General features: G+C 40.3%; 1 protein-coding gene across 2 annotated transcripts in view; it reads right to left on the bottom strand.

The window, feature by feature from the left end:
• tafa1a (TAFA chemokine like family member 1a) overlaps positions 1-19,941 on the bottom strand; it is a 113,686-nt gene extending 93,745 nt beyond the window's left edge. For both annotated transcript variants that reach the window (XR_010015387.1, XM_063015464.1), the window contains exons 1-2: positions 19,856-19,941; positions 16,463-16,592 (exon numbers count right to left, since the gene is read on the bottom strand). Coding sequence is in view for 1 of the 2 variants with exons in the window: in XM_063015464.1 (XP_062871534.1) it covers positions 16,463-16,592 (130 nt within the window). In the remaining variant the exon portion in view is untranslated. The remainder of the gene's footprint in view (positions 1-16,462; positions 16,593-19,855) is intronic.
• Positions 19,942-24,012: the final 4,071 nt, after the last annotated feature.

Consider the following 24,012-nt stretch of genomic DNA (forward strand, 5'->3'; position numbering starts at 1 on the left):
TCTGTATCCTGGCGGTCATAAAGCGCTTTAGATAAAAGCACCTGCCAAATAACTGAAGGAAAATGGAAATGCACTCTGGGCTGTAAATCCAGTCAGTGTGCTGCTGTAATTATGGATTAGTTTTAGGAGATGAATGATTCGTTCTCCACACTGAGGTAGGTAAAGAGACACGACCTTGATTTTAGCGTGCTGCTCAGTCAGGCATATTACTCAAACCAACAACATCGCATTCAGGGATCTAATTGGCCGCCTAGCGGAATTTGCTCTTCATTTGCGTGAAGTTGACGAAAAAGCACTCTGTGCCTGCTTTGCTCTTCTCTTCCATAATCCTTTTCACTGAAAGAGGAAAGAGAAAAAAAGAGAGAGCGAAAAATACTTCACTTAAACGCAATGGGGATGTACCAAACGACCAGTTTTACTCTAAAATGTATTTAGAAAATTACTCACCTGAAAGTGCAGTGCAAATGCCTTCTTACCTGGTACAATTTCAATCCATTTTACTGTGGTCATAATGAGCAAATCAAACCTATTTTTTTTTAGTGTCATCCTGCTTTGAAAACACTGTGTGCAGGCATAAACACAGCACAGGCACAGACGAGTCACCAGATCACCGCAGGGCAAAACACACATTTCACTCCCACCTCGGGCAGGGGTGGCCAATAAAATTTTTTCAAGGGGCCATATGAGAAACTGGGACTGTTGTAAAGGAACTCAATTCCACTCAATGTTAATTGTATCTCTTTATAAAGGCAGTAAATATTATAAAGTACAGTTTTGATGAGCTGTTCTGTTAAGAATAGACATCAACATTATTTTAACATAAACTTTCACATAAACAATTGTGAACAAAATGTTCAGGTTTCAAATTAACTTTACATACAGTGCTATTGCTGTATTGTTTGAAGTCTAATCACTATATTCGTTGTTTTTCACTCATTTGTATACAATATACTTGTTGGATATCACAAAGCTGGTCTGGACTGCTCCAGTCCTGGATGTGTAAAAAAGTCCTTTTTGATTTTGATATTTAAGTAAAGTTTCAGATGTGACCGATTTGACTGCATAGTTTAAGTTCTTGTATTTCTGTGTCTTTAGTACCGTAATGGCGATTTAAACTGTAATCCTTAAACACAGCGATCTGTTCTCTAATCCAGGGGTTTTCAACCTTTTTGTACATGCGCCCCCTTTCGTGTGCCGACCTCGAACTTGCGCCCCCCAACTGCCCCCAAAACCCCCTAAAATAATATAATTAACGTTGTGCACATCATTCATAGATGCAATATTGGTGATTGAAATATTTACTTCGCTAGTTCAGGATACTCTGCTTTGACTGACAGAAAGCTCAGGTGAGCTAACTTTTAGCTCCCAGACTTGGCTACGGCTCTGTGGTAATAACCAGTTTAATTAAGTGTCCCACCTGAAACGGGAGCGAGTCAACAAAATGTCCCAGCAGCTGGTGTTTATTTAAAACTGCAGCATTCATTAATAACAGTAAAAACGGAGAGATGACTGAGAAGAGAAACTTACGCTTCGCTTCATATGAATCGACTCCTGACTCACCTATAGCGATATTGTGAACAGAGCATCTCCCACTATACACCTCTCTTAAAGACACACACACACATTCTATAACAGCAGTCATTTTTGTCACAGATTTATCTTTGCTGTTAGCCCTATTTTTAAGTTTTCTTTTCAGACTGAACTGGATAACATTAAACGTGCGTGTGTGCGTGGTCAGCGAGACTAATCAAACATGTCTCCTGTGTGTGAAAAATGAAATGAAATGCTTTAGTTTTAAAAGTAAAAAAATCTTGCAATGTCACGCCCCCCTGGACAGGTACCCAACCCCCAACACCCCCCCCCCCCCCCCACACACACACACACACACAAACACACACACACAGGTTGAAAACCCCTGCTCTAAACTAAACACACAGCTTTACATCTGACTTCAGTAAATAAAACCTTAGAAGTTCATGTCTTGTTAAAAACACATACATTAAGCATCAATCACACTTGCAGTTCTGTTCACCAATATATCACAGTGAAGCTGGATACACTCGTACACACACAAATGTAAATTAAAAACAATAAATAAAACCAATGCTATTGTATTGCATGTATGATGTACACTTACTTACGTCTGATTAACCACTGACCTCATGCGGGACGGTTGGGGACAGGCAAAGGGCCGGATGTGGCCGAGGTGTGACCTAGGGTCAACTAAATGGCATACAAAGAGGAAGAGGGGAAAGAAAACCGGAGTAGCTGCAGAAAACCCATAGAGAAAACTTCCAGACAGGCAGTAACCGGAGCCGAGCTCCCTGAAGCGTTGCTGCACCAACACAACCCAAGATCAAATGAATTACACATGAATAAAATAAGCCTCAATGGGGACACTGGGTGAAGGCAAAAACACACCCTGGACAGCCACTCAATCAGCAATGGTCACCAGATCTAGGTGCAATTAGGCATAGCTAATTCTCCTATTGGAATGTCTTGGGAGCTGGACAGACACCAAAGTATCAGAAAAAAATGTATGCAGACATGAAGTCTACATGCTAAACTCTTTACACAGCAACAGTCACTCAGACCTAGGGGCAATTAAGAGTAGCTGATTCTTCTACTGGAATACCTTGGAAGGTGGACAGACTTGAAGTCTACATGCCAAACTCTTTGAAACTTAAACCCAAGTTCTTATGAACCTAAGGCAGTGTGAGGCACCCACACTACCTTTCGTGCCAATGTGCTACTGAGCAATAAAATATGGATTACAAAATACAACAGATGCTATAAGAAAATATCTGTAAAGAAATATCTGTTTTCTGTCTGCTGGTTAAAGACCTGGCAAATAAAAGTTTATGTTACAGTCGTGAGCTGTTTGGTATTTTAATGCATTTAAATATTAATAATCCTATGATATTCTACTGAGCATTTATATTCACTGTGTTCCTATCACAAGCCACAAAGGGAATGATGAGGCAATACTGAATCATTATCGTAAACTTTAAAAGAGCAATAAGAAATGTTTATGATCGGAAAAACAACAAACAGTTTACACAAAGTGACTTGTTACATTTCATTTCATTTTAATTCTTCATGTTTTGTACTGATCAGAATTGCACTGGGTCTGCTTTCCTTAGAACCGCTGGACGCAACGCAGTAACACGCCTCGGGCAGGACGCAAACCGATCGCAGGGCATCAGCCGCCCCCTTTTTCTCAGACATACAGAATCATGCCTATATGTAGACGCCTGACTGCCCGGCAACATCGCTGGGGATTCGAACCCTGGATACCAGCAGTAATGGGCTAGCGAGATTTACCGCTTCATTCGGAAAGAGCTTTAATATAATGACTGCACTTCTATTAGTAAATTAGCATGTTTAATTAGCATTTGTAATGAACTGTTTCTATTGACAGAATGAAGATTTAAAATCTACATTCTGAATGCTGAACCATGTTCACTGATGAGCAGTTTTTTTTAATGCCTTTTACCCCCATTTCTCCCAATTTAGTGTAGCCAATCCAGTGCTGGGGACCCGACAGCGTTCAAGGAGGGTGAATATTCGCCTGACACACACTCCCTCCGAGGTGTGCGCTGTCCACCAATCCCTTCTTGATCTCTCATACTTCAGTGGATTTGAGAGGCTTGAGGTTGGCTTCACGTATGGAGAGCCACGCCCTGATCTCTGCGCTCCTCCACTTTCTGTACAGGCGCCCTGGCGTTGATAATCCCACCCCTTTTAGTATGGTGTTTTCCCTACCAGCAGACTGGAGGCCAATTGTGCCTGCTGGAGGGCGCCCAGCCGATTGGTAGCAGAGCCAAGATCCGAACCCGGGAGCTCAGAATCTCGGTGCTGGTGTGCTAGCGGATTATCTCTGATAAGCAGTTTTAATCAAATCAGCATAAACAACACGTTTTGATCCAGAACTGGGTGATGTGTTAACCGTCAGCTAATGACAATTAGTAATCGGGTAAAAGGAATTGCCAATTCTTCAATCTGGTCTTCCAAAGTCCAGCAACTAGAGAAAAAGCTCTGTACATAACATTTACAATCCCTTTTCCACAGGTGATTTTGGTCAACAATCGTGTCAGTGATTTTGATGAACGCTGCACTTCCCAAACGCACAATTCGCAATCTGTCAACCCTCTGATACCCAGGGCAATCCAAAAGCCTCAAATCACTCAATACTATTATTGCACACATAAACCACAGACCCACACCAGAGTGCTGAGCCTTTATAGCATGAAGGTGACAGCACACAATGGACATAATAGTACATAAATGTAGCACATAACTGCCTGTGTCTGCTGACGGCTCATCTGCATCACCAGTACTGACAAACGATTTCTGCGTCCACAACCGTCATGTTGTTTTTACATTGAAGATAATTCCACATATCATCCCGACAGACATTTTGCACTATGGTGAGAGAAAAAAGGAAATACATTTAAAAACATGGATTGACCTTACATGCATATTGGATCTGGAGAAAATTACATTTTTTTGCTGCATTGATTTTCCAATATTCTGAAGAACAAGATAAAACCAGGCGCTGGAAACCACTTCGTCACTTTGTGCAGCGTTCACTCTGCTACTCCGGGAAGAAAACTGTTATTAACTTAAACCTGGGTTCACTTAAACATAGCATTTGTGCGTGAAATTTGACATTTTTAAAGAACCCTTTGTCATACATTCTGTTCAATTCTTAAGCGCTTCAGAGAGCAGACACTATCTTCACATTTGTCACTTAAAGGGGACAAGTCATGGCTATTTACAAAAAAACAGACAATGCTGTATAATCCCAGCATTTTAAAGTAAAGCACATTGTTCTGGTATGAAACCATTTATGTAGAACAAAGCTGAAAAAAACAAGACCAGTGGGCAGAGGGGTAATGCTTAGGAATCAGTGCAAGCTGCATGGATAATAAGCAAACTGGCAATCTGTTTGTTTTGTTTTATTAGGGTTTTAACGTCATGTTTTACACTCTTTGGTTACATTCATGACAGGAACGGTAGTTCATCAGGTTATATCAAACACAGCCATGGAGAATTTTGTATCTCCAATTCACCGCACCCGGAGTAAACCCACGCAGACACGGGGAGAACGTGCAAACTCCACACAGAAAGGACCCGGACCGCCCCCACCTGGGGATCGAACCCAGGACCTTCTTGCTGTGAGGCGACAGTGCTACCCACTTAGCCACCGTGCCGCCCAACTGGCAATCTGTAAAATAAAGAAATGATCACAGTGTAATGGCTTTCGACCTCACAGACTCAAGTTGAATCAAGTTCCTGGAGAAAGCTGTCCATCACATCTGCTTCAGCAATTAATTTAATACATTGAATAATACGACAAAAATAGGCCTCAGCATTCTGCTAGCTAAAAAACTGTTATTGACCCAAAGCTGAGTTCACATAAGCATAGCATCTGTGCGTGAAATGTGACATTTTCTGAGAACTGTTGGTTTATTTGTTAGATAAGATTTGAAACGTTTCAAAGGGCAGCCACTGTATTTACGGCCTGTTTCTTGAAGTGGAAAATTCTGTATAATGCCACAACATTAAAACTCCCCCATTTACTCTTAAAATTACTTATTTAAAAAAAAGACAGAGCTGTTGTTGGGTTTGTACACCGACGAGGCATAACATTATGACCACTGACAGGTGAAGTGAATAACACTGATTATCTCTTCATCATGGTACCTGTTAGTAGGCTGGATATATTAGGCAGCAAGTGAAAATTTTATCCTCAAAGTTGATGTTAGAAGCCGGAAAAATGGGCAAGCGTAAGGATTTGAGCGAGTTTGACAAGGGCCAGATTGTGATGGCTAGACAAAACTGAAGCTCTTGTGGCATGTTCCCAGTCTGCAGTGGTCAGTATCAATCAAAAGTGGTCCACGGAAGGAACAGTGGTAAACCACCGACAGGGTCATGGGCGGCCAAGTCTCATTGATGGACATGGGGAGCGAAAGCTGGCCCGTGTGGTCCGACCCAACAGACGAGCTACTGTAGCTCAAATTGCTGAAGAAGTTAATGCTGGTTCTGATAGAAAGGTGTCAGAATACACAGTGCATCACAGTTTGTTGCATATGGGGTAGCAAAAGGAGGAGTCATTAGAGTCCTTTCTGTGTATGTATGTTTTCCTCATGTCTGCGTGGGTTTCCTCCCAGTCCAAAGACATGCAAGTGAGGTGAATTGGAGATACAAAATTGTCCATGACTGTTTTTGACATTAAAAACTTGAACTGATGAATCTTGTGCAACCAGCTTAATATGAAAACAGATAAAACCACTAAATTTAACATGGAGAAATGGATGGAGAAGATGTCGAAGTGGTGGACAGCTTTTGCCTACTTATATCAATTATCAACAGCAAAGAATTTAGCTGTCAGGAAATACGACACAGACTAGCACTTGGCAGAACAAGAATAAAGAAGCGGGAAGATATCATCACATGTAAGAATTTGTCTCTCCATACTATGCTGCTAGCAAAGATTTTTGACAGTACCTTGGACAGCAAAAGAAGACTAACAAATGGTTCCTAACCTCCTAATCAAACCTAACCTGGAAGCCCAGGCAACCAAACTGAAGCACACTTATTCTGCACACATTAGGAGAAGAACCAGCTCATTGCAAATGACAACTGTGCTTGGAAAATGTGAAGGTAAAAAAGGAAGAGAACAGCCAGCACCAAGATGAATGGATACAAGACATAATGTTCTTGAGAAACACTAGGGGTGTGCTATATTGCACCCAGAGACACTGAGATAACCATACCCTGGCCAGGATCATAAAAACATGAAAAAAAAATAAAATAAATTAAGGGCAACCATGTGGAGCAGCGGGATAATCTGCTAGCACTCCAGCGCCCAGCAGCGGATTGGCTAGGCTAAATTGGGAGAAAAAGGGGGTAAAAATGCATTAAAAATATTCCAAATTATTTAAATATAATTACTAGAGATGGGACGATCGATCGGCTACGAATCGGTATCGGCCGATTTTTAATCAAAATATGCTATCGGCGATCGGCCGATATTTCCTAAAAGTAGCCGATCCGATCGTGTGATATATAAAGACCATGTTAAGTTAACAGCTCAGTGGATTGATCCAGACTTTGAGCTACGAAGCACCAACCATCACATCACCATTCATCAACAATCGTACAGAAACCATCGTGAAAGCTCTTACGATGTAATTTTGCTGATTGTAATATTTACTTTAAAAAGATAATTCAACCCGGTCACATCTGAGTCGATTCTATCAGCACGTTATATAAACTCCTGGTTCACTTTGGTAAATCGTAAGCGGTTCTTACTTGTGATGTAGATGAGAACAGAAGACGTTACAGAGCCAATCCGAGGCAAAAGTTTATTCATTACCAAATTCGTTAGTTCAGGATCATCTGCTGAACTTTTAGAAAACTTTTAGCTCCTTAGACGGAACGAGTCTGACTCGGTTACAGATCTGTGGTAATAGCAGTTTAATTAAGCTTTTTAATTAAGCTTTTTAATGTAAGAGAGTCACACAGAATGTTCTGTAGTAGCTGGTGTTTATTTAAAACCACGACATTTAATTAATAACAGTAAACACGGAGAGATAACTGAGAAGAGAAACTTACGCTTCACATAAAAACGAATCAACTCATGAATCAATGAATCACTTATAGCGATACTGTGAACAAAGCGTATCTTCTAAAGGCACAAACACACACACACACGCGCTGCTCCGGTTTATCTTTACTGTGAGGCTCTTTTTAAGTTTATTTACTGCTAAACCCCCCCCCCCCCCCCCCACCCCCACCCCCCCCACCCCCCCCGATCGGAATCGGCTATTGGCCGATGTCCCTGAAAGGAGATCGAAGATCGGAATCGGTGCCAAAAACCCCGATCGGTCCATCTCTAATAATTACTATTAATTATTGTTGGCATTTTTGGATTAACCTGCAATAATAAAATTTAAATACATTTTTAAAACAGTAAGTACAGTAATGTTGGGTTTGGATGTCTCATCCTTTCTCCTCTAATGATACTTCTGGTCATTGTGGCCGAATTAGTCAATTTCCTCAACTTTGTCTATGTGGTGCTTGTGAACAAGTCCAGTTTATTTAGTCATTATTGTTTGTGTAATTTGAGCTGGTTTAAGTGTGGGTGAAACTGATATCCGACTATTTTTCATGCAGAACAGTCTCAGCAGTTAACACAGCATGATGTGAATAATAAAAGGAAATCGAATATGCAGCAGTTTTGCAGACAGAAACAACTTGTTGATAAGAGAGGTTAGAGGAGATGGTTAGACGGTACATAACATTAACAGTAAGGCTGTAGTAAACCTTGAGGTGAATGGGCTACATCAGCAGATGACCACACTGGGTTCCACTCCTGTATCTTAAATCCATAAACTGGACATTGTGTCACCAGCTTAATAATGTGGTGGTGGTCTAATGGTGTGGGGAATGTTTTACATTTACATTTTCTGCATTTTTGTCCAAAGCGACTTACATTATACAGTCTAAGCAATTCAGTGTTATGGGCTTTGCTCAAGGGCCCAACAGTGGCAACCTGGCAGTGGTGGGGTTTGAACCACCAACCTTCTGCTTACTAATCCAATACCTTAACTGCTGGCTTAACCTACAGTACATCCAGGCTAAAATAAATTACAGCTTAGCCAAACTCAACGGCGAGATCGTTTAAGACTGATTCAACAAAGACTGGACAAGCAGACTTATCTAAAGCCAAGGTCAATCCCCAGTAACGCAAGAGGTGGGCATTTAGTACAACTGGAGACACATGAAAGATCATCTTCTTAATGAACAACCCCTAGAAGATCAACTGAACATACATACTGAGGCTTTCCTATCTACCTTTCTTACTGCCAACATAGTGGGTTATTTAGTCAGAAGATTTGCAGACACTACATCAGTCTTTGTCTCCTAAATAAAGCGCAACGCAGTATTACACCCTGGACCAGAATTATAAATCCACCAATTTTTACCAAGTTTTTAGAATGTGGAAGAAACCAGACCTCTGAATGCCAAATTGTACACAGCAGCAATATGCTGGACTTAAACCCAGGTCAGTGGATCTGTACAGAACAACACTACCTGCTTTTCTCCACTCAGTGATTTCCTAAAGAATGTCTGATTCCATATGGACACTTTATCACTATACGAAATGATTCATCGCTCGAGTTCCTGAACACTAATGTAATGTTACCTGCTGTTGCAAGGCTCATAAAAGCTCGATCTGTGTAAACGTCTCGCAGCATTGTTATTCAGATTTAAAGGCTGCCGAATTCTCCTGAGCAAATGCGCTTAACCTGGTAATAATAGCATAATGCATTTACAAGTGCCATTGTTACTTTGAAGAATACTGCCCCCCAAACCCCCCGAAATAGCCCTATTCGGCTGGATCTCAGATAAAACTCCCTATGAGAGTGAGTCATTTAGCAGCGTCTCCACTCCACTCACGCAATCGCTGAATATTATTTCAGAATCAGACGCCGCATGTATTCGGTTACTAAATGAGTGAAATCTGTATCTTTTTTATGAAGATAAAAATTAATCAGACACTTTGCAGAAAAATGAGGTGTGAAATCAATTCCAATTGCGCATCTAATCCAGGTAAAGTGGTTCTGGCTGGATGGACTAATGTGAGTGGTCAGGTCTCCATTTGCCATTAGAGCCCTCAATTTAAGGTGTGAGGTTACGAGCAGCAGGAGAGTGACTCCATGACAAGTGAGGCACCTAACATGAGCTGCTCTACTGCTGGCCAATATATCATACAGATATCCGACAATGATATTAAGATATTATATTTACCACTGCGTCACATACCGAACCCTGGATCTCAGCCATAGTGGGCTAGCGTACTTTACCACTGCGTCACATATTATACACTGATCAGCCATAACATTAAAACCACCTCCTTGTTTCTACCCTCACTGTCCATTTTATCAGCTCCACTTACCATATAGAAACACTTTGCAGCTCTACAATTACTGACTGTAGTCCATCTGTTTCTCTATATACTTCCCCCTGTTCTTCAATGGTCAGGACCCCCACAGGACCTCCACAGAGCAGGTATTATTTAGGTGGTGGATAATTCTCAGCACTGCAGTGACACTGACATGGTGGTGTGTTAGTGTGTGTTGTGCTGGTATGAGTGGATCAGACACAGCAGCGCTGCTGGAGTTTTTAAATACCATGTCCACTCACTGTTCACTCTATTAGACACTCCTACCTAGTTGGTCCACCTTGTAGATGTAAAGTCAGAAACGATCGCTCATCTATTGCTGCTGTTTGAGTTGGTCGTCTTCTAGACCTTCATCAGTGGTCACAGGACACTGCACACGGGGCGCTGTTGGCTGGATGTTTTTGGTTGGTGGACTATTCTCAGTCCAGCAGTGACAGTGAGGTGTTTAAAAACTCCTGATCCACTCATACCAGCACAACACACACTAACACACTACCACCATGTCAGTGTCACTGCAGTGCTGAGAATGATCCACCACCTTAATAATACCTGCTCTGTGGTGGTCCTGTGGGGGTCCTGACCAATGAATAACAGCATGAAAGGGGGCTAACAAAGCATGCAGAGAAATAGATGGACTACAGTCAGTAATTGTAGAACTACAAAGTGCTTCTATATGGTAAGTGGCGCTGATAAAATGGACAGTGAGTGTAGAAACAAGGAGGTGGTTTTAATGTTATGGCTGATCAGTGTAGGTTGGAACAGATGTTTTCTTAAAACCATCCACCAATATTTTTAAGTTTAACAAGTCAACCAAGAAGTAGATACGGCCAAATGCTTAAGCAGACCATTAAAGGGTTAAAATAATCTATGTAGATTTTTTTCATGCCTAACATAACTGGACAGGTCTGGAAACAGCTCTGCATCCTTATTAAAATAATCAGATTAAAAAATAAATAAATATGCAAACTGAAGCAGGATAAGTTCACTCTCTTGAATTGGTTAAAGGTTCAATATGAGTGGAATTTTAGGTGTCTTAATAACTAACAAAACAGTAATAAGGCCAGCTCACATGGGTTACAAGCGCTTGTGTGGCGAAGCAGTAAATTGAGCTACCACACTACAGCTGGTTTGAATCCCCAGTTGTGCTACCAGCCAGTCGGGCATGTGCGTACAGGCACTATGGCTGATGCAAGGAAGGGGGTAGCCGAGGCCCTGTGATGGGTTGGCGTCCTGTCCAGGGTGTGCTCCTGCCTTGTGCCTAGTGATTCCAAAGACACCTGAACCACTGCAACCCTGACCAGGATAAATGAAATGTTTATTTATTAGGATTTTAACGTCATGTTTTACACACTTTGGTTACATTCATGACAGAAACGGTAGTTACTCATTACACAAGATTCATCAGTTCACAAGTTTAATGTCAAACACATTAAACTCATCTCCAATTCACCTCATATGAATGTCTTTGGACTGTGGGAGGAAACCGGAGTAAACCCATACAGACATGGGGAGAACATGCAAACTCCACACAGAAAGGATCTGGACCGCCCCACCTGTGGATCGAACCCAGGACCTTCTTGTTGCGAGGCGAGAGTGCTACCCACTGAGCCACCGTGCCGCCCGGATAAATGAAATGAAACGAAACATGGGTCACAAGTAGAAAGCTGTATACAAATGTTGTAATCCTTGTAATTAGTGCAATTTTCTATGCAGCCATCTGTTGGGGAAGCAGCATTACAGCCAAAGACTCCAAGAAGCTTAACAAGCTTATCAGGAAGGCTGGTTCTGTGCTGGGTTTTGCTCTGGAGCCCCTGGAACTAGTTGTTGAGCAGAGAATCTTGCACAAGCTGCTAAATATAATGGACAACACCACACACCCATTACATGACATGCTGATCAAACAGCAAAGTACTTTCAGTGGAAGGTTCCGCCAACTTCGCTGCAACAAAGAGCGCTATAGGAAGTCATTTCTGCCCACAGCGGTGGCAACCTACAATGACTCTCACTGGTGCAAGAGAAGGACGCAGAAGCTATAATAATAATACCACAAAGACAATAACTTGATCACTTGGTACTACCTGTTCCACAATTTACATGTAGTAATGTTCTTATTTGCACAGCTTTAATTGCACAATTTATGTAACTGCACCTCTAGGCTCCCTCCTTTTCAGTTTTTATTTTTTGTTCTGTTAGATGTTTTATATTCTTATTTTCTTTTTTATATATTTTGTAGATTTAATATCTTAATTCTTATTCTTTCCTACCCCATTGTAATGTCGTTGTGTGAAGTTTGTTTGATGTTTGTAATAATTGTAATTGCTGCTGCTACACCGCAATTTCCCTTCGGGGATCAATAAAGTAAATCAATCAATCAATCACTCAATCAAATCAAATCAATTATCCTGTAAACATTTGAAAATCATGTGTGATTAATTTATACTTTGCTGTTTATACAGGTGTCACAATCACGAAGCACTTAGTAAGCCTCTTTTTAAACAGAAAGCTGTTACATGTGGACTCTGACCAAAAAACGCCCACTGCAAACCCATCCATCCAAATAAAAGTATCTGTTTTAAAATAATGTTACTAAAATCAGAAGCACTTCATCATTTTCTCATTCATTAGTTCGGAACTGAATTATAATGATACATAAGTGACACGAGCTGAAATGTGTCAGCTCTTGGCTTAATTAAGCTTTCAATAATGATTACATGAACATAACTGCTAAAACGTGTCATAATCATGTGAATAATATTCTGGTCAAACAGAATTAACATTTACTCTGTGTTCTGTGTATCTTGTTGTAATTACACTCGGCACTGGTTCTATTTTTGTGCCTGCGCTGAGCTTCTGTGGTTCCTGTGTTTGTGACTGGACATGACAAATTACTATGTTAAAAAAACAAGAATGTGGAAGATGGTCAGTAACTCAGTTCCTCTGACAACAGCTTCACGTAGGTACTAATTTTCTATACAACTGCCAAGCACATTCAAACCGTTCACTTGCTTTCCAGAAGCAATACTTAGCCAAAAGTATGTAAACACCCTTTCTATTTCACCCTCTCTAACATTTAATTTCATTGTGTTTTACCACAGTTTTATCCTGGACAGGGTCACAATGCGTCCGGGTTTACTGTATTCACTAGGTGCAATGCAGTTTGGGGCAGCTGTAGCCTTGTGGTTAGGGTACTAGACTAGTAATCAAAAGGTTGCTAGTTCAAATCCCACCACTGCCTCTGTTGGGCCCTTGAGCAAAGTCCTTAACCTTCAATTGTTGATTTGGATAAAAGCATCTAAATGCCAAAAATGTCCAAAGAAATAATGTACTGTCTTGGGTGTGTTACTGCATTACGCCCAGTGATTTCGTGGAAACCAGACCCACCACGACCCTGACCACCTGACCAGGATAAAGCAGTGGTAAAATATGAAAATAAAATGAAAAAAGTAATACATGCAAGCAATGAGTGTGACTGTAAGACCTAAACTCAAACTTAATAATTAAAAGTGTTCCCCGTATAGTGCATTAGCATGTAGTGTTTATGTGTGTGTGTGTGTGTGTGTGTGTGTGTGTGTGTGATCTTGCTGGTCTAATACAGCGTTCCAACCTTTTCAACCGACACGTGGGCAGCAGCCGTATGCATTTTGTCACCTACACTTAGACGAGTGCAATGCGGATCAGCACTGTGTACGGAGAGACTCACCCTGACAGCACTCTTTTCCCGTCTCTGTGCAGGCGCTATCAATCAGCCAGCAGAGGTCGTAATTGCTCTACTTGAGAGAGACCCTATCCGGCTTTAATATCCAACCCCTATCTGAACGACAGGTCAACCGTTGCCCAGCCGGCAGGCAGAGCTGACACTCGATGCGTTGTATTCGGGATCCCAGCTCTGGTGTCGCAGCCTGTGTTTTTACCGCTGCGCCACTGAGCGGCTTTGTTTTTGATTTTTACCGCAAGCCAGGCAACACAAACAATGCATCAAAATGAAAAACAAAACAAAATATACTTCATGAAATTGGTGGCAATCTGGTCCCACTGTGGTTTACAAGATGTAACGTAAAGCCTCCACAAGGGGGCATTTGTGTACAAGTTTTTTTCATGTTTTGTGCCTGTTAAAAGTATAATTTTTCTCTGTGTGCCATTTTTCCTGCCTTGAAAATCCTGGTCTAATAAAGCAAAAGCAATGTTTATGTATCTGTCATTGTTGAAACACAATGTATCTATTATTAGACAAGAGGACTGAATAAATATTTCTGTGTAATAAGAAACACGTTTCGTCCCCAAGCAATATTGTCCTATACCTGGCTTATAGAAAATCAAAAGTCAGGAGACTACCAGTTCATTTCAGGCAGACGAAGCTTAAAGCCATCAGTGGCACAAGTACTGAAGGTGTACACACTTGCTTTAATAAGATATTCATCATCGGCAGAAACTACACATGTGGCCAAAATACTGGTACCCATCCAGCTGCTTAAAATGATATTTTCTGTAAATTAAGTCAAAGCTGACAGAAGTGTCTTATACCCATTTTTCTTTATGTCGCTCTGAATAGAGCATAAACTTTACTTTTGATGTATGACTGAACATATTTAAAATAATAAGACGAACGGAAATGCCATGGACATAAATAATGGTACCTGTAACTTAATTATTTATAGAGCAGTCTTTAAAGGCAGTGTCTGCAATCGAGCGCTTTCTGTAATTCAGAATAAGATTTCTGCACCTCTCTGCTGGTAGTTTAACTCAATCTTTTTTGGCAACCTGTTCCATCTCTTTTAAGTTTGAGTGGTGCCATCTTCAAACTGCAAGTTTGCAAGTTTCTACGAATGTGAAATAGAATCCAATTTAACGGACCTCCATTTAATGAATTTTGGATTTAATTGACCCACCGAATGTTCGGTCCGATTGTTTAAAATTCCTGTGAGAAGCGTACCAAGACCAGTAGTTCAGTAATTGTCCGCTAGCTGGCGCACGTCTCTCTGTTTACATGACTGATGACGAGGTTTTGTTTTGCCAGAAGGCTCGCTTTGTTCTCGCCTTTTTCTCTGTGTTTTATGCCTAATTTTTGCAAGGTCTGGTGCATTAGGGAAGTGGTAAGCGAAAGAGGGTGAATCTAGGTACTACTGAAAAGTTAGAACTTATTAAGAAAGTGGACTGTGGTGATTCTGTGGCTCGTGTATGTGAGGAATATGGTGTGAAGAAACAGAGAGTGGGTGGTATACGGTATATAGGTCTAAAAAAAACTATAGGAGGATGCAGTGAAATTTAGTGTAAAAAAAAGATAAGAAAAAAGTGGTACATACCCGCAAGCACATAAAAGTCCGCACTATACGATCACGGCAAAAAAAACCATCCCCAGTAGTACAGTACAACAATTTTAATATTTATTTACAGGTTTTACATTCCATATTTACATATCTACGTATTTACGTTGTTCATTTTACTGTTCATCATATGTGCATGTTTGGACCTGAGTGCTGTGTTGTCATATATGTTCGCACCCCCGGAAAAAAAAAACCTTGCTGTGTTTTGGGTCATGATCCTGCAGATAAACCTGTGTCTGAGGCACAGCTTTCTGACCTTGGGCTGTACGTTCTGCTCCAAAATGTATTGGTAGTAATAATAAGCAAATCAACCCCAAAACATTATTAAGCCTCCTCCATGTTTCACATTAAACATGGTGTGTTTTCTTGAAAGCTTTATTTTTTCTCCTGTTAACATAAAACTGGTATAACGGAGGGACTGTGGTTGTCAACATCCATTGTCTCAAGTCCAAAATGAAGCCCAATTTCATTCAGACACTGACAGATGGTACGACTAGAAACTGTTGAGCCTTAAGCTTGAAGGTCCACTTGGATGCATTTCAAAGTGTGTCTTGATTCATACTCGACCATGCAAACAATCTGTCATTTAATAATATTGGCAACTGGTCATAGGTGGTCACATTATTACTTTGTTTCTAATTTCTTCTGACCACTCTTTGCTTTTCCTTCTGTTTGCCATGTTCAATTTGCTTCCTAAAGTGGCTTACAACAGCAGAATGAATCATTTTCTCCTTTTAAACTGGCTGAATGAGTGAGTACAAGGTTAAAAACACCAGTTAGACTAATTAAACCCAACAGTCTGCTTGTATTATTACCACAATGGAACTATTTCCTACAGCTTTCAATGGGTACCAATAATTTAGCTTAAGCTATGTTAGAATGTCTTTGTAGAATAGGCAAAACAAGCACAGATGTATAGACACACATGTATAGAAGAAGAAAAACAAAGCAGGTTTATTCTAACACGCTACAGTGTTACTAACGGCCACATCTGCATGTATGTTCGAGTGTAAATGACAGAGAAATTCATAACTGCCAGAATGATAAAGTATATTCTGATCCTACTGTGTTTTCTTTTGCTCATAGCAAAGGAACAAAGAAAATAATCTGCAGTTTCTGTAGGCGGCAGCATGCAAGAATAGAGAGAGGGCAGAACAAGACTCACCGAGGATCTGGATGTTGGTTCCAGGTGGTGCCAGGTGCTGCTGGATGGTCTCGTAGAAGGTAGCATCACACTCCCACATGACTGTCACACTGATCCACACCCACAGCAGCCACGACATGGCCACGCTCATCTGCAGACACACACGCACACACATACACACATCAAATACTCTTATATTCCACACTGCTTTGCTTGCCAGCTTTCCTTCACAACTTCTTTGTCAATATCAAGTTTGAAAACTGAAACTCCCACGTCCCATATCAATATATTAAAGTGTATATTACCTTGCCCTTTTTCCTTAACCCTCCCACGCATGAACAGTTTTAAAAGTGAGAATTCTTATGAATGTATAAACACAGAAACTTTGCAGCTTGCTTAGAAACCTATTGAGCAAGTAATGAAATATGCCGCTTTATCTGCAGGGGAACAGACAGACCCAGAGTCAGTAACACAGCCAGGCAAATAGAAGGGTTGGAAAAAATGACTGTGTCAAAGTATCTTGATAAATATAAGCCTTTGGTAGCTCAGTGGTTAAGGTACTGGACTAGTCATCAGAAGGTTGCAGGTTCAAGCCTCACTACTACCAGGTTGCCACGGTTGAGCCCCTGAGCAAGGCCCTTAACCGCGTCCGCTAAATGCTGAAAATGTACATGTAAGCCTATACAAAGTCTACATACTAGTTTCTTTACTCAGATAACACATATGCAACAGCTTAGAGCAGTTACACTCAAAACAGTTGGGACGGGGCAAACAAAAGAGTGAAAGGTTTACAGAATAATAGTGTTACAGTGTTTTAAAACATTCCACGATAAGCAGGTGAATTGGTAACATTACTGGGTATAAAACAAGGATCCACCAAAGGTTCAGACTTTACAACAAAAGATGTGCAGAAACTTCATAAGAGAATTGTCATTGAATTCAAAAAGAACATTTCTGCACCCAGGTGGCACAGCGGGATATTCCACTAGCACACCAGCACCGAGATTCTGAACACCCCGGTTCGAAACTCGGTGTTGCCACCGGTCGGCTGGGAGCCATCTGGCGGGCATAATCGGCAGTGCCTGCAGCAGATACCAATTGGCCACCGTATCTGCAGGGTGGGGGCCGGACTATGTGTGGGTGGGTGGGACTTCATATGCTGTGTAAGGACCCTGATTGGCGGAAGAGAAGCCTGTACAGAATGCAGGGATGAGAAGAAGAGAGATGTGCACGTGTCAGAAAAGGCGTGTACAGCGACGTGCTCTCCTCGGATGCAATCTGGTATCTCTCAGCAGCGGTAGACAAAATTGAGTGCGCTAAATCGGGAGGAAAATGCTTTAAAAAAAAAAAGGAACATTTCTCAGCACAAGACTGCTAAAAATGTAGTCTTTAGTCTTTTACCATCTACTGTACATAATATTGGGAAAAAGATTTAGAAAATCTGCAGAAATCTCAGGCCATGTAGGGTCCAAAAGTTGAAAGACAATTGGGAAAGGGCGTGACCTTCAATGAGAATAGGCATGCCAGCACTGCATGAGAAACCATCATGCTACAATGATAAATATAGTCACATGGGCTGGGTAATACAATCTAATAAAAGCCTGCATCTTTGTTGTTTCTGACCCGAACCACTAGAACATGCATCAACTTGTTCTTGTGGTTCTAAATATGTAATGTAAGAGCTACTTAGGAACGCTAGAAGGCTGCATTACCTCCTGCCATGAAATAAAAAAGGGGACGTGTGATGCCAAAATCATGAACCAAGCAGACGACTCGATAAAAATTTTAATGTTACGGCTGTTGCGTAAGTGCAGGCTTTACTGTTGTTGTTTCTGGTAGAGAATCCCAAAGTAAGCCCAATCTCAAACGGCTTCCTACTTTCTGCCACAGTACACTACATAGAGAACAACATAATGGCTTCTTTAGCCTAGATGGTACTCATTTAATAATTCAATAGCCACTTTAATGTGATCATGGATGCGGGTGGTCCGGCCACCACCTGGAAACGTTGGGTGCAAACTGGAATATATCTCAATCTTTGTGTCAGGGCATCACAGGGCAGGTAGTACTTTATGTAAATTACAGTACTTGCTGGGTTTTGACCTCTAATAAGTCACACTATATTGGCCAAAAGTATTTGGACACCTGACCATAACCTTGTCCATAACCTTGACCATCTCGTTTCATAATCATTGGCATTAATATGGAGTTTACTTGCGTTAGGAGCAACAATCTTACAACAATCTGAACCGCCAATCTTCCGGTTGATAGCCCAAAGCTCTACCTACTAGGCTACCACTGTCCCCTGTCCCCTTTTAAGAGGCAGTTGTAGCTTAGTGGTTAAGGTACTGGACTAGTAATCGAAAGGTCGCTGGTTCAAGCCCCAGCACTGCCAGGTTGCCACTGTTGGGCCCCTGAGCAAGGCCCTTAACCCTCAAATACTTAGAACAATATACTGTCACAGTACTGTAAAGTGCTTTGGATAAAAGTGTCTGCTAAATGCCTGAAATGTCAAATGTCAAAGGGGGTTGAGATCAGGTCTCTGTGCAGGCCACGGGAGGTGCATACCAAATTTGTCAAACCATGTCTTCATGTCCTTTGTTTTCCATACAGAGGTACAGAGGTACGACCCACGCTAAAATAAGCCTAGGCACCTGGATTTTTACATCTAATAACCTTCTGTGAGGAGTTTTGTCCACATGGGTTCTAACTACAAACTTCTGCTTCCTACCACCTCCTAAAACAAGAAGAAAGTGGGCTGGCTACTCCAAACTGCCCCTAGATGTCGACTAGAGAGTAAACATGTCAGTGTAGGGATTGGCACCCTTTCTAGGATGTATTCCCACTTTGCGCCAAGTGTGCCAGACCCACCCCGAACCTGATCAGGGCGAAGCTGAAAATGAATGAATAAATTGGCATGTTTCATATTATGTATATTCAGGTAAATTAAACAAATTGACAACTACAGCAGCAAACTGTTTTATCCCCCTAATGTAGTTAGGACCACTGTGACCTTACTGTACATTTTATTTATGTTCTGTTTTATTCCGTAAGAAGGGCGGTACGGTGGCTAGGTGGGTAGCACTGTCGCCTCACAGCAAGAAGGTCCTGGGTTCGAACCCCAGGTGGAGCGGTCCGGGTCCTTTCTGTGTGAAGTTTGTATGTTCTCCTCAACTCTGGTTTCCTCCCACAGTCCAAACACATGCAAGTAAGGTGAATTAGAGACAGAAAATTGTCCATGACATAAATGTGTTTGGTATTAAACTTGAACTGATGTGTGATGAGTAACTACCGTTTCTGTCATGAATGTAACCAAAGTGTGTAAAACATGACGTTAAAATCCTAAATTAACACATAAATATTTGGTGGGACAGTTAGAAGCGTTATGTCTGAGGTAAAATTAAACATTCTTACCTGTATTTAACTTAAAAAAAAGCCAAACGACGGAGTCAACACGTAGCCGTTAATCCATCCATGATGAAGTTGTGAGATATTCCGCTAGTCCGGCTTCGGTTTTCTCTCTCTCACCTCACGTCTCTCAGCTCTGAGTAAACGCTCAAGTAAAATGAAATATGACTGGAGGACATTTAAGACAGCAGGATAAAGAGAAAAACGACAGGAGACATGAACAGAGACGGACACAAAGAGGCACAAAAGCGCTGTGTGGAACACGAAGAACCGCAGTGTCTCTCAGTTTCTCCTCAAACCGCAATCCCTCCAAACCCAGCGCGCGGGACCACTTTCTCATTTACAATTAAGCGCGAGACAAGGAGCGCACGCGCACTCTATTCTTTCTCACGCGCGCTCCCTCTCCCTCTCTCTCTCTCTCTCTCTCTCTCTCTCGGTTCAGTTCTTTTGATTCGATTCTCTCTCACAATTCAGTTCTTTTTTTGTCCATTAAACTCTCTCTTTCTCTCAATTCGATTCTTTCTCTTTTAATTTAGTTCTTAAACATGCTGTAAATTCAAATATCTCTTTTTTAAATCTCTCTCAATTCTCTCTCTGTTTTTACTCACACTCCATTCCACTCTCTATCACAATTCAATCTTCTCCCCCTCAGTTCAGTTATCATACACTATAAATTCAATTGTTTCTCTCAGTTCAATTCTTTCTCAGTTCAATTCTTTCAATTCAGTTCTTTCTCAGTTCGACTATTTCTCAATAGAATTCTTTCTCAGTTCAATTCCTTCTAAATTCAATTCTCTCTCAGTTCAATTCTTTCTCAATTCAATTCTTTCTCAATTCAATTATTTCAATTCATTTCTCTCTTTTAATTAATTTCTTTCTCAGTTTAAGTATCCTACTGTAAATTCAATTCTCTCAATTGTCTCAATCAAATATTCTTCTCTCTCTCAATTCAGTTTTCTTTCTCAGTTCAATTTTTAAAATTCTCAATTCTGGAATGGAGTGTGTCTTTTTCTCACACACTCCATTCCACTCTGTATTAAAGTTCTCATACACTCTCAATTCAATTCTTTCTCAATTCAATTATTTCTCAATTCAATTCTCTTTCTTAATTACATTCTTTTTCAAATCAATTCGCTCTCTCAATTCAATTCTCTTTCACAATTCAGTTCTCTCTTTGTCCATTTCACTCTCTTTCTCTCAATTCAATTATTTTCTCTCAATTCATTTTTTCTCTTTCAATTCAGTTTTTAGACTAGTAAATTCAAATGTCTTTTTTTAAATCTCTCTCAGTTCATTTCTCTCTCTCAATTTCTTTCTTTCTCAGTTTAAGTCTCCTACTTGCTGTGAATTCAATTCTCTTAATTGGCTCAATCCAATATTCTTCTCTTTCTCAATTTAGTTCTCTCTCTCCCTCAATTCAATTGTCATACTCTCTCTCAATCAAGTTCTCATTCTCAGTTCAACATTCTCAATTCTGAAATGGTTCTTTCTCTCACACTCACTCCATTCCACTCTCTATTACAATTCAAATTTCTCTCCCTCAGTTCAATTATCATACACTATAAATTAAATTCTCTCTCTCAATTCAATTCTTTCTCAATTCAATTCTCTCTCACAATTCAGTTCTCTCTTTGTCCATTTAACTCTCTCTTTCTCTCAATTCATTTATTTCTCTTTTAATTCTTCTTAAACTTGCTGTAAATTCAAATCTCTCTTTTTTAAAATCTCTTTCAATTAATTTCTCTCTCTCAATTAATTTCTTTCTCAGTTCAAGTCTCCTACTTGCTGTGAATTCAGTTCTCTCAATTGTCTTAATTCAATTCTCTTCTCTCTTGATCAATTCAGTTCTCTTTCTTGGTTAAATTTTTAAAATTCTTGGGTTAAGTCTCCTAGGTGCTGTGAATTCAATTCTCTTAATTGTCTCAATCCAATATTTTTTTTCTCCCTCAATTCAATAGTCATACTCTACCTCAGTTCAGTTCTCTTTCTCAGTTCAATTTTAAAATTCTCAATTCTTCTTCTCTCTGTTTTTAGTCACACACTCCATTCCACTCTCTATCACAATTCAATTTTCTCTCCCTCAGTTCAATTCTCATATACTGTCTCTCTCAATTCAAACCTCTCTCTCTCTCAATCCAATCCTTATAAATGTACTTTAATTAATTGTACCTATATTTAAATGAACCAGTACAGTATTTATAGTTTTTCCAGGTGGTTACACACATTTCTCTGCACATCAGTGTATTTCCCAAAACCTAACACAGCCTGCTATTGTCAATTCAATCCTTAAAAATGTACTTTAATTATTGTACCTATATTTAAATAAACCATTACAGTATTTACAGTTTTTTCCAGGTGGTTACACACATTTATCAGAACATCAGTATATTTCCCAAAACCTAACACAGCCTGCTATTGTCAAAACATTACAGAAGCAGAGGAAAACTCACTTCTCACTAAACAGCTCTACACACACTTCCACACACTTCAAAACCAACTACTCCACTCAGAATAACACAGAGCAGTTATGCACATACACCACCCACAAGTAACACAATGTGCAGCAAAATACAAAGAACAAAAACAGCCACTGAATAAGCAATTTATTTACATTTACTGTAACTGTTCACAAATCAAATTGCCACAAAACTTGCAATACAGATATGTTATGTTTACAGTTTTTCCCAATTTCTCAGAACAATTACACACATTTCCTAAAATGAAAAACTCTTAACCATACATACTATTCTTATCTAATCTAATTGGAGAATGTGATGAGCCACAAAACAAATATTTCTATTTTAAACAGTAAACAGTGAGAAAAGCACTGTTGTAATGGTACTTTATGTTTATTAACTTAAACAATAGTCATTACACATAAAAAAAATCAAGCAATCATGAGGATTTGGCCACAAAATCTACATCACACCTAATGTTCTCCCCGGCCAAACAACTGGGTGAGAAGCACCAAGTGATGAATCCACCCTTGACATACTGCTCTGCAGTAATATCATCACAGGCTCCCTTCATTGCCTGGAGAAGGTTCTCTTGTTGATATGGCCTTTGCTCATATACCATCCACTGCCAAGCTGAAAAGAATTCCTCGATTGGATTGAGCAAGGGGGGATATGGTGTACAGATTATCACCACTATGCTGTCTCTCTAAAGATGAAAATGTCATCCAGCCTGTGGAGGAATTCTAGAAGGAGTCTTGTGGTGTATGGGCCAATGGTCACATAGCGATTGACAACCTCTTGCAGCAGCTATTTCACCTCCTTTTTGGCCAGGGTCAACTTATCGCCCTTTGTCCAGTGATGTTCCTTTCTCTGTGATGCCACTTGGTAAGGCTGAATCAAGCTTCGGTGACATAAAAATATTCCACTGCCACTGAAGATATTTCCATCTCTCTCTCTCACATAAAGAAAAAATGCTAAGAGAGTACCGTGAAGGTACTCCAGACCTCTTACGAGTGCAATTTTGTCCTTATGTAATGCAAATGTATTATTTTACTGTTTTTTAAACCAGGTGGCCTCTGCCAGCAGTAATGTGTCCAGACATGAATCCGTCAACAAAATAATGACCTCAAATATACATCTAATGTTTATCTTTGCAATCATACACCGATCAGAGATCCCTCCCCTGAACTGTCTCTTCAGACCTCTTACGAGTGCAATTTTGTCCTTATGTAATGCAAATTAATTTTTTATTGTTTCTAATTAGATGTTAAGGACTGTTGTTGAGCCTTAAACTTAAGCCTTAAGTGCACTACATGCACATTACCAAAAAAACAATTACATGCTCAGACCGTTAAACTCTCACCCTTGAGTGTTTCACCACAAGAAAAGGCTGTTTTTAATTGAGTGTACATGCATGTTTTAGAAAGTGGGAGGATACCAGAGTAGACAGAATTCCACACAAACGGCAACAGTAGAAACTGGTTCTGACTTGGACTTGAACTGGATTTATAAACAAGACCAACAGACCAATTGTGACCTAATAACTGTTTTCCTGGTCCTGGTTATAAGCAAGAATTGTGTGATTTCATCCAGAATTCACAACATCTGTCGGTTCATTAGATCAAGTCCTGTCACATTACTTCTTTCCCAGGCTGCATGGTATTTTATGCAGGTAGGGATGGATTCTTAATGTCAAATCGTAGCCTG

Source organism: Trichomycterus rosablanca, chromosome 19, assembly GCF_030014385.1.
Source record: "Trichomycterus rosablanca isolate fTriRos1 chromosome 19, fTriRos1.hap1, whole genome shotgun sequence".
Classification (NCBI taxonomy): Eukaryota; Metazoa; Chordata; class Actinopteri; order Siluriformes; family Trichomycteridae; genus Trichomycterus; species Trichomycterus rosablanca.